General features: G+C 36.7%; 2 protein-coding genes and 2 long non-coding RNA genes across 4 annotated transcripts in view; 3 read left to right on the top strand and 1 right to left on the bottom strand.

The window, feature by feature from the left end:
* The window catches only part of LOC134797578 (uncharacterized), a 407,161-nt gene that overhangs the window by 234,285 nt on the left and 157,758 nt on the right, over nt 1-15,118 (top strand). The gene's annotated exons all lie outside the window — the stretch shown is intronic.
* The window catches only part of LOC134797574 (low density lipoprotein receptor adapter protein 1-like), a 79,839-nt gene that overhangs the window by 9,799 nt on the left and 54,922 nt on the right, over nt 1-15,118 (bottom strand). The gene's annotated exons all lie outside the window — the stretch shown is intronic.
* LOC134797580 (uncharacterized) overlaps nt 1-15,118 on the top strand; it is a 182,560-nt gene that overhangs the window by 131,195 nt on the left and 36,247 nt on the right. The gene's annotated exons all lie outside the window — the stretch shown is intronic.
* On the top strand, nt 4,845-15,055 carry LOC134797554 (lysozyme-like). Its single transcript, XM_063769842.1, has 4 exons — nt 4,845-5,005; nt 11,387-11,581; nt 12,535-12,608; nt 14,045-15,055. The coding sequence occupies exons 1-4, from the start codon at nt 4,939-4,941 to the stop codon at nt 14,189-14,191; spliced, it is 483 nt and encodes a 160-aa protein (XP_063625912.1). The 5' UTR covers nt 4,845-4,938; the 3' UTR covers nt 14,192-15,055.

The raw sequence follows: 15,118 nt of genomic DNA, 5'->3' as shown, positions 1-15,118 counted from the left end.
ATCTTTTGCATCGTCACTTACAAATTTAAATAAACTTAAAATTGACCGCTGGGTATTCAGTGACTCACCTATAGAAGTTCAAGTACATATATTCACAGATGCGTCAGAGCGTGCATACGGCACCTCTGTCTATGTCAGGACTGTGGACGGTAGCGGAGCAGTTTGCGTTCGTCTTATAGCGTCAAAAAATAAGGTCTCCCCGCTTAAGCCCTCCACAATCCCAAGGCTGGAGCTTTGCGGCGCGTTGCTTGGCGCAAGACTCTGGACAAAGGTCATTTCATCACTGACCGTGAAGGTTGATCGTAGTTACTTTTGGTCTGACTCTATGATCGTGCTGGGCTGGCTCGCAGGGCCATCTAATAGACTTAAACCGTTCGTTCGCAACCGTGTGAATGAAATTCAAGAGAGTACACGCGAACAAGCATGGAACTATGTACCCTCAAAGCTGAACCCGGCAGATCTAGTGTCACGAGGAATGAAGGCTGATGACCTCAGCATGTCCACCTTATGGTGGACCGGTCCAGACTTTTTACATCACTCCGTCATTCAATTTCCTACAACGCCTAATACAAAAACAGATAACCTACCAGAAGTGTCACTTCATATAAACATACAAACAAACATAAACGAAAATAACAATCTTATAACTAAACTTATCACTAACAATTCAAAACTTACAAAACTAATACATATCGTAGCATATATTTACAGATTTATACATAATTGCAAAAATAAAAATAATAAACTTACATCAAATTTAACATACACAGAAATAAAATCAAGTAAAACTAAACTTCTACAACTGGCACAGCAAGAATCATTTCCTGAAGAGTACAAACTCTTATCTTTGGGCAAGCCCTTGCAGCCGAAAAGTAGGCTACTTTCGTTAACGCCCTTCTTAGACGATCAGAAATTAATACGGGTCGGTGGTCGTCTTAATAATGCTTACTATAGTTACGACGTTAAGCACCCAATCTTATTGTGCAGCAGGCATCACCTTACCAAACTGCTCTTTGATATGCAACATATGGCATTATTGCACGCCCCGCCTCAGCTCTTACTAGCAAGCATTCGGCAAACATATTATCCGCTCGGCGGAAGAAACCTGGCGCGCCACTTAGTCCATAAATGCGTTCGCTGCATCAGGTTCAAGGCTAGGCCTCTTCAAATGTCTATGGGCAACTTACCTACCGATAGAACACAATTAGAATATCCCTTTTTACATACGGGAATGGATTTTGCCGGACCAGTGCTGATAGCTGATCGAAAGGGTAGGGGTAGCAAAACAATTAAATCATATATTTTAGTTTTTGTCTGTCTTTCAGTCAAGGCTCTTCACTTGGAACTTGTCACAAGTCTAACGACAGAGTCGTTCCTTGCTGCTCTCCGCCGCTTCATGAGTCGTCGGGGAAAGCCTCAAACTCTGTATTGCGACAATGGGACTTCGTTTGTCGGGGCATCAAACGAGCTCAGTAATTTCTTAAAAAATAATCACGATAAGTTGCAGTCAGGTATGGCAGAAAATCTTATTAACTTTAAATTTAGCCCGGCTTACTCACCTCACTTCGGCGGACTTTGGGAAGCCGCAGTAAAATCAACAAAATATCACCTCAAACGCATTCTATCTCTTACACACTTAACGTATGAAGAATTAAATTGTTGCCTGATTCAGATAGAAGCTATTTTAAATTCTAGGCCCCTAACCCCCTTATCTTCTGATCCATCTGATCTGACCTACCTATCGCCCTCTCATTTCCTTATTGGACGTTCTCTTCTGTCAGTCCCACAAGAACCTCTGACTGAAGAAAACATCTCGCGGCTTGAACGGTTCCAGAGAGTTGAAAAACTCAAGCAGATTTTGGAGCCGCTTTTCTAATGAGTATGTTACTCTCCTCCAGCAGAAGACGAAGTGGCACACCTCAACGGACCAGCTGCAAGTTGGGACTATGGTCTTAGTCAAGGACCGCGCACTTCCTCCTCTCCTGTGGCTGCTGGGACGCGTCACGAAGCTGTACCCGGGCACGGACAACGTCACCAGAGTCGCCGACATACGCACGAAGAAAGGAGTCATCCGTAGGGCGTATAACAACTTGTGCCCCCTCCCTATTACTTAGTTAATTCTACAACTTCCATTTTTTTTATTGTCTTTTTTTTGTTGAGTCTCTCAACGCCCGGGAGTATGTTGCGAACGCAACCTTTATTTGTATAATACAGTAACTAAACGCAGCCGTCGGGCTCGGCTAGTATTTGGAAGCTTTTTCTAAAGCACCAATAGGAGCGCTCCACATATTATGTATCGCGGCCAATTAGAGGCACCCAAATCTTAACCACTATTTTCGTACATTCAAATTATGCAAATCACTCTTTCATCAGCCTCCATACGATTACCACACCACCTTTACATTTAACCGTTTAGTCAAGGAACCCTTGTAAAACCAGTACCTATTGAAATTATAATAGTTTACTTCAAATCGAAGCTTTTTATTTGAGTCGTCGAGATCCTGACCTGCACGGCGGCTACAATTATAAGTATTATTATAATGGCTAGTCCTTTTCTATGTAAAGTTATTGACCAAACTAATTTATTATAATAGTGGTCGTAATTACGTGTATTACGTAGACTATTTAATACACATAGGTGAAACATTTTACTCAGAGAGTAAGTGGACGTAATTTCTGAATCGCTTGTATTGTCGTCTGGGATTTATGGGGATTTTAAGATGAAAATCCGATTGAATGTGTGTGGGCTTCGACATCGATCAATAAATGAGAAATAACAAATTACCTGTAGGTAAATATTAAACGTTCTCTAGATAAATATCGAAGTACTTAAACGTAATAATTTAGCCGAACAGCTTATGGTCTCAAGTTTCAGATATTTAATAAGGACTCATTGTTTGTTTCGCTTTGTGACATTCGTCATAAAGCGGTTTTAATAAATTCGAGTGACCTCAGCTTTTTGCGGTTTCAGTCCTACAAATGTTATTATTTTTTCACCGGAAATTGGCATGACAGATAGACATTATTTACAAGAAGAGATACCCATATTTTTTTGTAAACACATTTAAAGTTTCGAATTCGCTATCGAAACTCCCTTCTAAACCCTCTAAAGGCAATTACGACCTCCACGCACTGAGCTAGGCTCTAAGTTTTTAAATTTAATACGTCGTCTTAGCTGACCGGTTCTTCGCCTTCGGCTCCGCTAATAATAGAAGCAGTGTCAAACGATAGTTATGGCCATATAAAACTTATGTATGTGGCAACACTGGACAGGCGGTTAATCCCACGGGAATTGCCTATAAATAAATAGTCTCGCTGATTTATCCTCAAGATGAAATTACTCCTGGTCCTGGGTGGCATTTTTATCCAGAGATTTATGTGAATTTATCAACTCAAAAAAATACCGAAACACGATGATAAATGTTATACTCGTATTTGGCATTAAGTATTATTTTTCTAGTGACACTCCAAACTCTAAGCTACGATTTTAAATCCCACATGGGTCAAAAACGTTTTTAGTACCTATGAGCTTAGATTATGCTCAGGATTTTTCATGTAGATATAAATGAGAGAACACTCGGAAAAACATTGGGATCTACATATACTGGATACTTACTTGACGACCGGTTTGGCCTAGTCGGTCGGTAATGACCCTGCCTATGAAGCCGAGTCCCGGGTTGAAATCCTGGTAAGCGCATTTATTTGTATGATGATACTTGTTCCTGAGTCATGGTTGTTTTCTATGTATTTAAGTATTTATATATTATATATATAATCATTGTCTGAGTACCCACAACACAAGCCTTCTTGAGCTTACCGCGGGGCTTAGTCAATTTGTGTAAGAAATGTCCTATAATATTTATTTATTTATTTAGTATATCAGTCTGAGTACCTACCCATCACACATGACTTAAGCTTACTGTGGGGCTGAGCAAATTGGCCTTAGCCAATTATTTATTTTACTCACGTTGTTAATAAATATTGTTGGGTTTTACGGTATCTAATTGACTACCGGTACCGAAAAACCCAAACATGCCCTTAAAAATCATGGCAAGAGGACAGAGCTCCTACTTTGACTCAATAACAAGCTGCTGTCCATCAACGTCACGGATCTTCTAAGTCTTCTAAGACATTGTGTATGTATGTACGGTACATTGGTAAACCCCAGTTCAATTGGCTCAGGAACTATTATCATTACAATGTAAGTAGATGTTTTAGTAGATCTTCATGAAAATTTGCATATGCAAATGCGTAAAGTGCTAAACACCATGATGCAGAGACCTTTTCTAAAGATCTCGTATGATTTTTTTAATATTTACCGAAACCTTAAGCTCCCTAGACTCCTGGGTATTGGGAACGAACCGATTTAACTCCATAGGTCAGAAAAAATTAAGATATGTGCAATAAAGTACCTGATATACATACAACTTACGCCACTAGCTAGTTAGATATTACCTACCTACTTTAAATCATGTACTAATGGACTGTACAAAGGTACTCAAAAGATTTTTGGTGTCTACTTTTTGATTAGGAGATTAAATTGGATTTGCTAAAATTGTAGGTTACTTAATGGCAGAAATCTCATTTAAGTATCACGTGCAAAATATACGATTCAAAAACCAAACTAAATAACTCGTAATTGTTTTCCTTGGGAACTGGTCCTAATTTCCTCAGGTTTTCATAATAAATGGTCAGTTATTAATTAAAACTTACATCCTAATATCTGCTGAAAAATCGGTGATCTCATCGAGGAAAACTCACCTCAGCAGTTCATATTCTCAAGCTTTCGTTCAATTTCAACGTAACGTTATGATTCAGCGGTCCGTCCATATAAGCGGCTCTAAGGCCATGACCAATGCCAGTCAGTTGCAGAAGCGCGGGAACGACCGACGCTTATAAATTAAGTTTTTTTTTAATAAGTTTTTTTAATCCGTCGCTATGGCGTCAGCCGTGATGAAGTTCAGTGCCATATTGTTTCTGGTTGCCGCGTGTGCTGCTGATGTTTGTTAGTATTTTTTTTTACTTGTCTATTAGTAGTATTAGTGAATAAGCTACCTTAGTCCATCCAGCTTTTATTAGCTAATTATATAGCAACGGTCATCGTTCTGCGGAATAGACATAGAGATTTTTTAAGCTCTTAATCGACTTGCAAAAAGTTATTTATGCCTCGATTCCACTATTTACCCTCCTAATTTATATACTATTTCACATCAAATAGGACAGTGTCCATAAACTTTCTGTCAAGCCTTATCTTAAATTGTTTAAAAACCTACGAATAAAAAACACACATACCTACTATACAACAAAAATAAATGTAATATTTATTTGCATCGTTTTTCTAACGGATTTATTTCTGGAAGTTAGGAATAAATATCTATCGCGATTTTATACCAAAAACAAATCTAACTCTATCAAATTAATTTAAATAGGTATCTAATATAAAAACTGGTGATGACCAGACGGCCTTAGAATATTAATCAATTACGATACTAAACATGATCCTTCCGCAAAATGGCAAGTTGATAGATGCCGTCAACAAATGACGAATAAGTATCTATAAATCTCACACTGAAAAGGATTCAGTATCTAGCTTTGAAAAACTAGTACTTTTTATAGTAGAAGTTGTTTTAAGGAATGCTGATTTAAGTCATGTTATAAGTTACATATAATAACTGTATTTTAAGCCAAAAATAGCTCGACGTGATTCGCTCCATAACGAGGAGTTTCAACTGGAGCACGCGTACGCGTTTTAATATTTTAATGAGTGTGGAAGTTTTGTGAATAAAATTACATCTAACTGACCATTTTGTAATGGTGTTTAACATTGACCGTCAGTTTTGTGATACCAGCTAACCGCTCGTTAAAGTTAAATAACATCGTTAGTTCAATGAAAATGTCAATTTACATTCCTTTTAACACCGCCACTGAACGCCAGCAAGTGACAAAGACCATCTTGTCGTAATGAGACATTGATTAAAAATTAATTTACCGTTATATTAATTGATCTATAATGGTTATTGGATATTGTTAGATAATTAGACTTCATCGCGGTCGTTAATTGAAATTTTCCCGATTAACAGGAGGTATTTTCTTCACTTCTCGGTGTATTGGCTACCACACTCATAGTTTAATTATATGTATAATAGGGTCAAACAGATCACTGTGTTATGTCTTTCCTGTAGACATTCACAAGAGTTAAGGGCTATAAAGGTTAATTTTCTTATTTAACCCTTATCCACGTGAAAAGGTCCTCCTTTTATTTAAAGAACGATGATAAAATCATTACTTACATGCCCACAAGCTGTTAACTATTGCCCACAGGAGAGTAAACTATAGTGTGTTATCGCGAACAGTACATTTTTCTCTCCTGTGGGCAATAGTTAACAGCTTGTGGGCATGTAAGCAATGATTTTATCATGGTTCTCTAAATAAAAGGAGGACCTTTTCATGTGGATAAGGGTTAAATAAGAAAATTAACCTTTATAGCCCTTAACTCTTGTGTATGTCTACAGGAAAGACATAACACAGTGATCTGTTTGACCCAATAGCGAAGCTAGTAAGGAGCTAAGGAGTGTCGAAGCAGGTTGAAGCCATAGCCGAGTTGACTTTCCTGGGAAATTAGCACCTACGACACCTACGTGCTTAACAATGACAAACTTGCTTAACAATAATATTAACACATTTACACAAAACACACCCGATTCATGCAACTACGGCCTATTCGAATTTTAAAAATCTTAACTTTATTAGTTATTAGTGATCTTAAAGCCTGCCCAGGAATATATGAGTACGCGCGAGTTGCGGCATTTCAGTGGAACTAATTTTTCATACTAAACTGCCACGCTATACATGAGAATAACAGCGCCCTCTTGACAATGACCATATTATTACTGGTCAGGCTTTACATTTTTTATTCGAAGGTATTGGTGAGAAGGAAGGTAGACCTGTAGAGTTACAGGGGTCTTGTTATAGTACATGCCTAGTTTGAATATAGAAATTAGATTTCTTAGGTATTTACCTCAAGAAAGACATGTTTCTTTGAAGTTAGCAGGGTTAACCCCTTTATTGCGGCAATAAATATAACGCTTAATTGACGGGTCAAATTGACCCCGGAAGAATGGTTAGTTAATTTTATACTTCAGAAGACTCTTCTTCTTCAGCGTTAAAACGCCCACCGTTGGACATATTACGCCTCTCTAATTTTCTTCATTACAAATAATCCTATCGAGACTCATTATGTTCCATAAGTATAAATAAATATAATGTATATATGTAGTCGCTTTGCAATGTTTATCTTACGTAAAAACAAGTTCGCACTCTTGACCTCAGGGTGTCTGTGTCAACTGTCATCGAACACTTGACACGGATTTTGTTTAGGTATTTATATTTGTTTTGATGAGGAAAATTTCAGAAAATAATAACGGGTTAAACGGGTATACCAACCTATAGATAATTTTTAAGTAGGTAGTTATATGTATATGGGATGGGATGGCTTCCTAAATTCCCTCTTTGATCGCGATTGATAGAATTCGTTGCACCTACTTAGTTGGCAATGTATCTAAAATCGCATTCGATTTATTGCAAGGTCTGTAGATGCAGATTTATAAATGTTATAACGCAGCAGTGACCCCTAGAGCGTAGAAATAAAATAAGGCGTGAAGTATTATACTGATAATAAATGCAAGCAAGATACTCAGCAATATGCAACTCTTCCTCTACCTATAGTTACATCTAGAGTCGGACCAATCTAACTCTGCAAGATATTTGCAATGACAAAGTTTGTTAAATTCATCATCAATGTCTAATTTCAATGAACAATCACGTTTATAATGACACTCGCTCACTTTTAGGGTTCCGTGCCTCAAAAGGAAAAAACGGAACCCTTATAGGATCACTCGTGCGTCTGTCTGTCTGTCCGACCCCTCCTTTATCTCCGAAACTACTGGGTCTAAAATTTGAAAAAAGTACACAAAATAGTTCTTTACCTATAGATGACAGGAAAACCGATTAGAAATGTGCAGTCAAGCGTGAGTCGGACTTAATTACTTAGTTTTTGATCCGACCCCTACGGGTTTTTTATAGACATTTCATTCACGTTCCACAAAAAAAATACATTGTTAAAAATTGAGTAATGTACGGAACCCTTGGAACGCGAGTCCGACTCGCACTTGACCGGTTTTGTTCTGTTTAAGTCTGTTTTAAGTAAGTTAGCTTAGATGGACTGATTGGACTGTGACTTCATTCTTGTGGGTATGAGATAAAAAATAAATGTTGATCCTGCAGACCTGCATCGACGTAATTTCCAAATTAAAAACATCCGCTTATTTATGAACGGACCCTGACATTGATATTTCACGTTAACCTTTTCGATGCGACCGGTCTAGGACTCGTTTGACCGCGTATATGCGCGTTGCGCGCGTGTAGGATCTCTAGGTAGGATCAACGGTAGATTTACTGTTAAATTTTGCTATAAATTATTGAGATTTGGTGCAGCTTGATTTAATGAGGCTAATGAACCGGTGCAACCCGTATTTACTATGATAAATTAAGTTAAGTATTAAATATGTATTAACGATTTTTATACATAATTTACCTTTTACAAATTGACTTAATTGATTTGATTGGACTTAATTGGGCTTAATGCGTTGCCTAAATTATTGACAAATCTGTATAGACCATAGGTATATTTATTATTTGTTTTTTTTTAATACATTTTGTCTTGCGAACCGTTATTAATTGTATAATAACTTACTATTACGCAGTATACCTACTATTTCAAAGATATCTTCCTGATATCGTCAAATATTCCTAAATTTACTGGGCTTTTTGGCTAATAACATACACAATAAATATGTAAAAATACCTTATTATTGGATAAAATATATAAATGATTCTTAGATATATTTTTACAATATAAACATAGGTAAAATATATCTACGAGTACCAAAGTTGTTTTGAATGAGTCACAATCACTCTAGTTATTTCTAACACTGATTACTTAAATACTTGTTTACAAATTATATTAATACATGTACCTACAGTAGGGCTAATATGGTCGGTTTTTTATCATCTGTCATCATGTCTGTCATGTTGTAACAAGTATGTAAGTGCGAAAGTGACGCATGACATGACAAGTGATAAACATGAGAAGTAGTATACATGAAACAAAAATCCGATATGTCTTCCGCATTCCTACCACAGCGGCAAACCTAATGAATATTAAAGAATCCTTTATTATTGAAGATTAAACCAGTCCTTTCTCGGATAGTTGCTCGGAATGTTAAATTAAATACTTGAAATAGGTATCGGTAAAGTTACATCAAAGTCAAGTAGGTAGGTAGTTAGTTAGTCAAGGGGGAGGCCTATGTTCAGCAGTGGACGTCTTATGGCTGAGATGATGATGATGATGATGATGAGAGTTACATCAGTTACCATTAAAATATTTGAAAATATGAGCTACTAAAATATAATGTACCTAATACTGACTATCTATGTGCGAAGTGCGTTGTAGGTTGTAGGGGGTACTATAGTTCGTTTTTTTAGCATTAATAAAAGACTACGCGATCTTGACGAGTCTTTTAATTGAAAAACGCTTTTAAAAATCAGTAACTATTACTTATGTGAAAGCAAAAGAATGTAAATAATCGTATATGATTCATAATTGTTACATATTTGCCGTGACTTATTTTTCAAAAGTGTTTTTCTATAAAAGACTCGTCAAGATTGTTTACCTTTTTCTAATGCTAAAAAAACGAACTATAAGTGCACTAAACCAATAATCGTGCCAGGCTTGGAAAAAAATATGTACTTAGTTAACCCAAATTCTCGTAACTTCTGATTTCTGTCAATTGACCTATACCATAATCAGGCAGGTGCCACTGCCATTAACCCTTCACGTATAAAGAAGCATACATTTAGTTACCCATATAACATAATATTTTTAATAATAATATCTACTAAATCGTACCGGCATAATTACTTAGGCATTTGTTTGACTAAGTGATAAAAACTAGAAAAAAAAATCAGCAGCAGCAGCAGTAACATTTTTTTCTGATTTATTACGCACAACTTATAATAACGAGTAATCTCCGTCCCATTTCCGTTTCCACAGTTTTTACACACGCTAATAGTTCAACTATCTTTACACTAATCTCCGACTTCTGAAGAACAATCGTGTTCAAATTATCTCGTACCGTCCACACTGTTTGCCCATTCATAAACCTTATTCCAAAGGTATAGAGTCCACATATGGTGAGTTAAATGTGTTGCTTGTTAGTACTTATGACGTAATGGGTAGTAATAGCCCAGCAGTACTTTACGAGCCGGAACTTATCCGTATTGGGAATATGCGTCAACATAGTTATCTAAAATTCCCAGCCAAATATTTTTGAGGAAAACCCTGGGAAATTGGTTGCTGTATAAAAAGTGTAACAATTGCAACAGTCAGCGCTTTTTGCGGATAGAACCAAACTATTGTCTTTAATAAAATTTAGGTACTTCGTCATTTTAATTATCTAAGACGCAATAAGTAATCACTTTATACTTTAGCAACACTTACGCTATTGCAATGTTTTTAGTGTGGGGTGTATCCTTTATCTTTCTGGTTACCTTGTTGTACATTGTGCTGCATTGTGACAACACCCTCTTTTCACTCTCTCCTCTCATCTACTCAAAGGTTAACTGGAAGAGATCCCTCAAAGGGATAAGTTCGCCTTTGTACTTCTTCCTAATTTTATATTATTATAATGTATTTTTGTACAACAAAGAGTTTACTACTACTACTAATACTAAATTCATAATATATCTGTTCAGATACGATGAGGTAGAACCAAACAAGTGCCTTGACCTCTGCAGGATTTATCGCTATGCCACTTTAATGCATTTGCATGAAATTATCCTCGAAGTGCAACATGGAAGGAATACTCAAATAAGTAAAGTCAATAAAAACTTGCATTTCGGGGAGAACATTAACGTGTAACAAAAATACCAATATTTGAGCAGGAAAACGGTTTTAGGAATGTCGAAAAGCTTTTGTAGCGGATGTTTAGTGATTTCAACCGATTCTTTCCAAATATATTTAATTAGACTAGTGGTGTGATAGTTAAACCTTTACGTAAATAACTAAGGAACGTAGATTTCTTCCAAAAAGCCCAGAGTAGGATTATCTAAATATATAGAATTCTTCTCTTGTGATTGCGCACCTTCCATGAAAGAAAACATTACAGTAAAGAAAATGATTGATTAATGACATAGGCAAACCACAGGCGGTCTTATTGCTATAAAGCTATCTCTTTCAGACAACTTTATTTTGAAGTAGGTGGATTTGGAAAGTAATAAACAACCAAGATTTAACAAATGTTTTAACACAAACTTTTTCCCATTTCAGCGGAGCTCGTCGGCGACAAATCTGCTCAGCCGGTGACGGAGGTGTGCCTCGGGTGCATCTGCCAGGCCATCTCGGGCTGCAAGCAGGCCCAGACGTGCGAGGGAGACACCTGTGGCCTGTTCCGCATCACCTGGGCGTACTGGTCGGACGGCGGCAAGCCCACCATCAACAACCTCGCGCCTGACCACCCTGATGGTAAGATCATCTTCAACTGCTTCAGAGCACAGGAAGTGTTTACGCATAGTACCTACTGGGCCCGTACTATTTACCATTGATACTTCTAACGTACTGACTAAGTTTAAGGGACTCGCACCTGACCAATTTGAGTGCCCTGGTTGCAACTCCCTAATAAAATAAGTTTAGTTAATGGCAGACCATGATCAGTAAGTAATAAAAAGACGAAATAAATAAGGTGCGAGTTTTCCTTATCAGCAACTAGTCCCACTCCATTTTTTTTTTAAGTAAAAAAAAACCGGAAATGTTATTTTTTTATAAGATACCTGCGTTAAAGCTGAGTTAAAGTTTTCCACTAACTAATGCCATACGTATAAATAAACACATAAATTAACTACAAAGAGCGAAAACCTTTTCGTTGTTAACATAGCTAATATTCGTATAATTATGGCTATTTTATTTAAATAGTAGCCATTAAATTTTATGGAAATAACACAATATTTATGGATTAATACATAAGAAAATATACATTTGTTGAAAACATCACGGGAAAGGTCAAGAGTCAATCTGCTCGGTTTGCAACAGGCTCGATAAAAACATCATTTACGAATTACGAAGGTCGAAGTTTAATATTTTGACAGATTTTGATAAATAAAAGTTAAAAACACCCGGCATGGAATGGAATGAAATCAAGGTCTGCAACAAGGAAAAAAGGTATTCGGAAGAAGGAAATGAAGAAGATTTGTATCGTTTTGATAAATGCTTTGATTAATTACTCATTAATTAGTGCACATGAATTTAAAACCAGGTTGGTTATAATGGCAGATAAGATTTCTAAGAACTATTTCTACGTCAACTGACGACACCTTAAAGCTTCGTTTTTATTAGGTAAACAATTTTTTGGAGATAATTTTAAGCTAGAAACCTATTTATTGTATAATTCGTCTATAACACCTATTCTTTATTTTCTACAGCGTACCGCACCTGCGTTGTGGACCCGTACTGTGCTGCCCAGACCGTCCAGGGATACATGAGGAGGTTTGGACAGGTAACCAACTATGCTAAATCACTAGTAGAATAGAATGAAGAATTGTTAAAGTCGATTATTTTCTCATTTAAAGTCCATCAAATATAGGAGCAAATGTACGTATGTAGGTATATGGAAGTGGAATTACATCTGTAATAGCTACGTACAAAAATAATATTCTAACACAAAGTGTTAACGAGTGAAATACCTACCAAGAAACAATCTTGCATGCGTTCGAATAAAAAAACCTAATTAAATCTAGCGAATTAAAAAAACTAATTAACATACAAAAATATTGCTTGGGTTTTTGCCCTGCGAACGTAGACAATGCCAATATATTTTATACCGATTCGTCGGCATAGTGGGCGTGTATGTTGATGTTAATTGAATTAATACCGTGACAATGTCAGTGCATAAAATATTTAGCGGTGCGACTGCGCACTGACATCATCGAGGCCTTGGCTTCATGTAAATGTCCTAAGGTCGTAGAATCTGTCGGTATCAAGTTGCTTGACCTACTACTTTGTGCGATATTAACCGGTGAGTTAGATATTTTTAAATTCAATCACTCGCTTGTGGGTAAAAAATACCGTAATTTTCCGACAACAGAAGTAACACGTACATTTTCATTAATAAAACTTTATAGATACCTAGATTGGATTATTTAGGTCGAGGCCGCTATGTCAAATGCGGGAAAATACAATGGCTCTATTTACACGTTTATAATAAATAATTAGATTGGTGTACCGCTTCTATAAATATCGTTCATATCGTTGACACCAAACCTTAAAAAATAAACTATGTATAACAAAAATAAAAAATCATACACATACCTACTTCTAACTTTATACCAATTACCATTATAAACCTTTATGAAATGAAATAAAAATCATCTGAAAAGGGCGACATAATCTTAATCCGCGCCTACTGTTTTCAAAATTGCCACTATTTTACTGACATAATTGGTTTGCTAGACTCACAGGCAGGCCATTACAATACTAATCGCGTAAAATTAAGTTTTAAGCTGCATCATTGTGAATATACTTACTTAAGTACCTATAAGGTGGTGGTACTGGTGCTCGACGCGGTCCCAGTACATGTCATCTTGAAACTTAAGTCATTGTCAATAGGGGTGACAGCAGGGTGTCATCTATTGGGCATTAGAATGTCGAGCACTAGTACCACCACCCTACCTACTCTGTATATTTAGGTATTTCAATAAAAGTAAACAAAATCTACCCTCAAATGACTCCTTAAGCCAGTTGAGGGTAGAAGAAAAAATTACACGATCAAATAATGTATGTTAAAGTCAGGTCGTTCAGTGACTGATCGAGGCGGTTTTGTATTTGGTCGGTTAACCAATAAATGTTAAAACTACCCGAAAATGTACAAATTGTTTGTTTCCTTTTATTTAAATACCCAAAGATACAGAGTATAATACTCGACGATCATTGCAGGACTGCAACGGCGACGGCCAGGTGAACTGCTACGACCACATGGCGATCCACAAGAAGGGCGGATACGGGTGCTCTGGCGACCTTCCTTTCGAGTACGTCAACGTCTTCAATCAATGTATAGCCGCTGTTGCCGCCCACCAGGGGTGAATCACGTACTTTTAAGCCCGCTTGTAATAGCTAAGGATATATGTACCTAATGGTGCCCAAAACCATAGAAAAAAGTCTAGTGATCGAATCCATGGCCGTAAAAATTTGGCACCTGGCCCCTCTTCACCGCTCTGACAATTGTCATCGGTTATGCTTGTCCAAAAGAAAATACGTATTTACGCTGCGTATTGTCGACTTATCGACCTAGTGATGTACAGATATTTTTAGGTGTCAATTATCAGAGTGGTGAAATAGGTGCCGGAGGTGACCGTCAGTCCTGTCATAAAAAATATAGCTCCACTTAGGCGACGGTACCTAATTGCTTATCATCAGGCGAGTCGTCTGCTCGTATGCCTCCTTTAGGAAAAAAAAGATGTGCCAGCGGACAGCTCTTCCACATACACGTATATCCCTAGCTAATACGGGAAATGCCTACCAATAAAGTAGAATGCCTAACATCTTTTAAACACAAATTGGTAGCGTATGCATGCTTTAGCGCATGTAATCTGTATGAGATTAATTAATTTACAAGCGTTAGGCTAATTAAATAATTATATTTAAATAGTTACGTAATGATTAAAATCATAGAACATGCTGTGCCAAATCAAATGGTATACACAACAGTTTTTATTTGATACTTTATGACCCTATTATATGTATACATGTTTGATCCAAACACGTCGTACGTATATCTCAAAAAACCTACTTGAGTTGTTTAGGAACAATAGTTATTCCTTATAAATGGGTACAAATATGTATCTACTAGTCTTTTCGGATTGTTGTTAAGTTAATTACAGTTACTTGATTTTAATCCTAAATATGACTGCTCAAGACTTCGTAATAATAAATAATTTTACTACAGAATGGTGTTTTTCTCCCAAAGACCTTTATTACATCAGGCGTTAAACATGTTAGATGTTTTATATC

This window comes from Cydia splendana, chromosome 15, assembly GCF_910591565.1.
Source record: "Cydia splendana chromosome 15, ilCydSple1.2, whole genome shotgun sequence".
NCBI classification, from domain to species: domain Eukaryota; kingdom Metazoa; phylum Arthropoda; class Insecta; order Lepidoptera; family Tortricidae; genus Cydia; species Cydia splendana.
This window is presented reverse-complemented; position numbering and strand designations above follow the sequence as displayed.

Coding starts and splice junctions, on each gene's coding strand:
- LOC134797554 (XM_063769842.1), top strand. CDS start 4,939: ATGGCGTCAGCCGTGATGAAGTTCAGTGCCATATTGTTTCTGGTTGCC. Junction 11,582..12,534: donor CGCGCCTGACCACCCTGATG/GTAAGATCATCT, acceptor TATTTTCTACAG/CGTACCGCACCTGCGTTGTG. Junction 12,609..14,044: donor ACATGAGGAGGTTTGGACAG/GTAACCAACTAT, acceptor CGATCATTGCAG/GACTGCAACGGCGACGGCCA.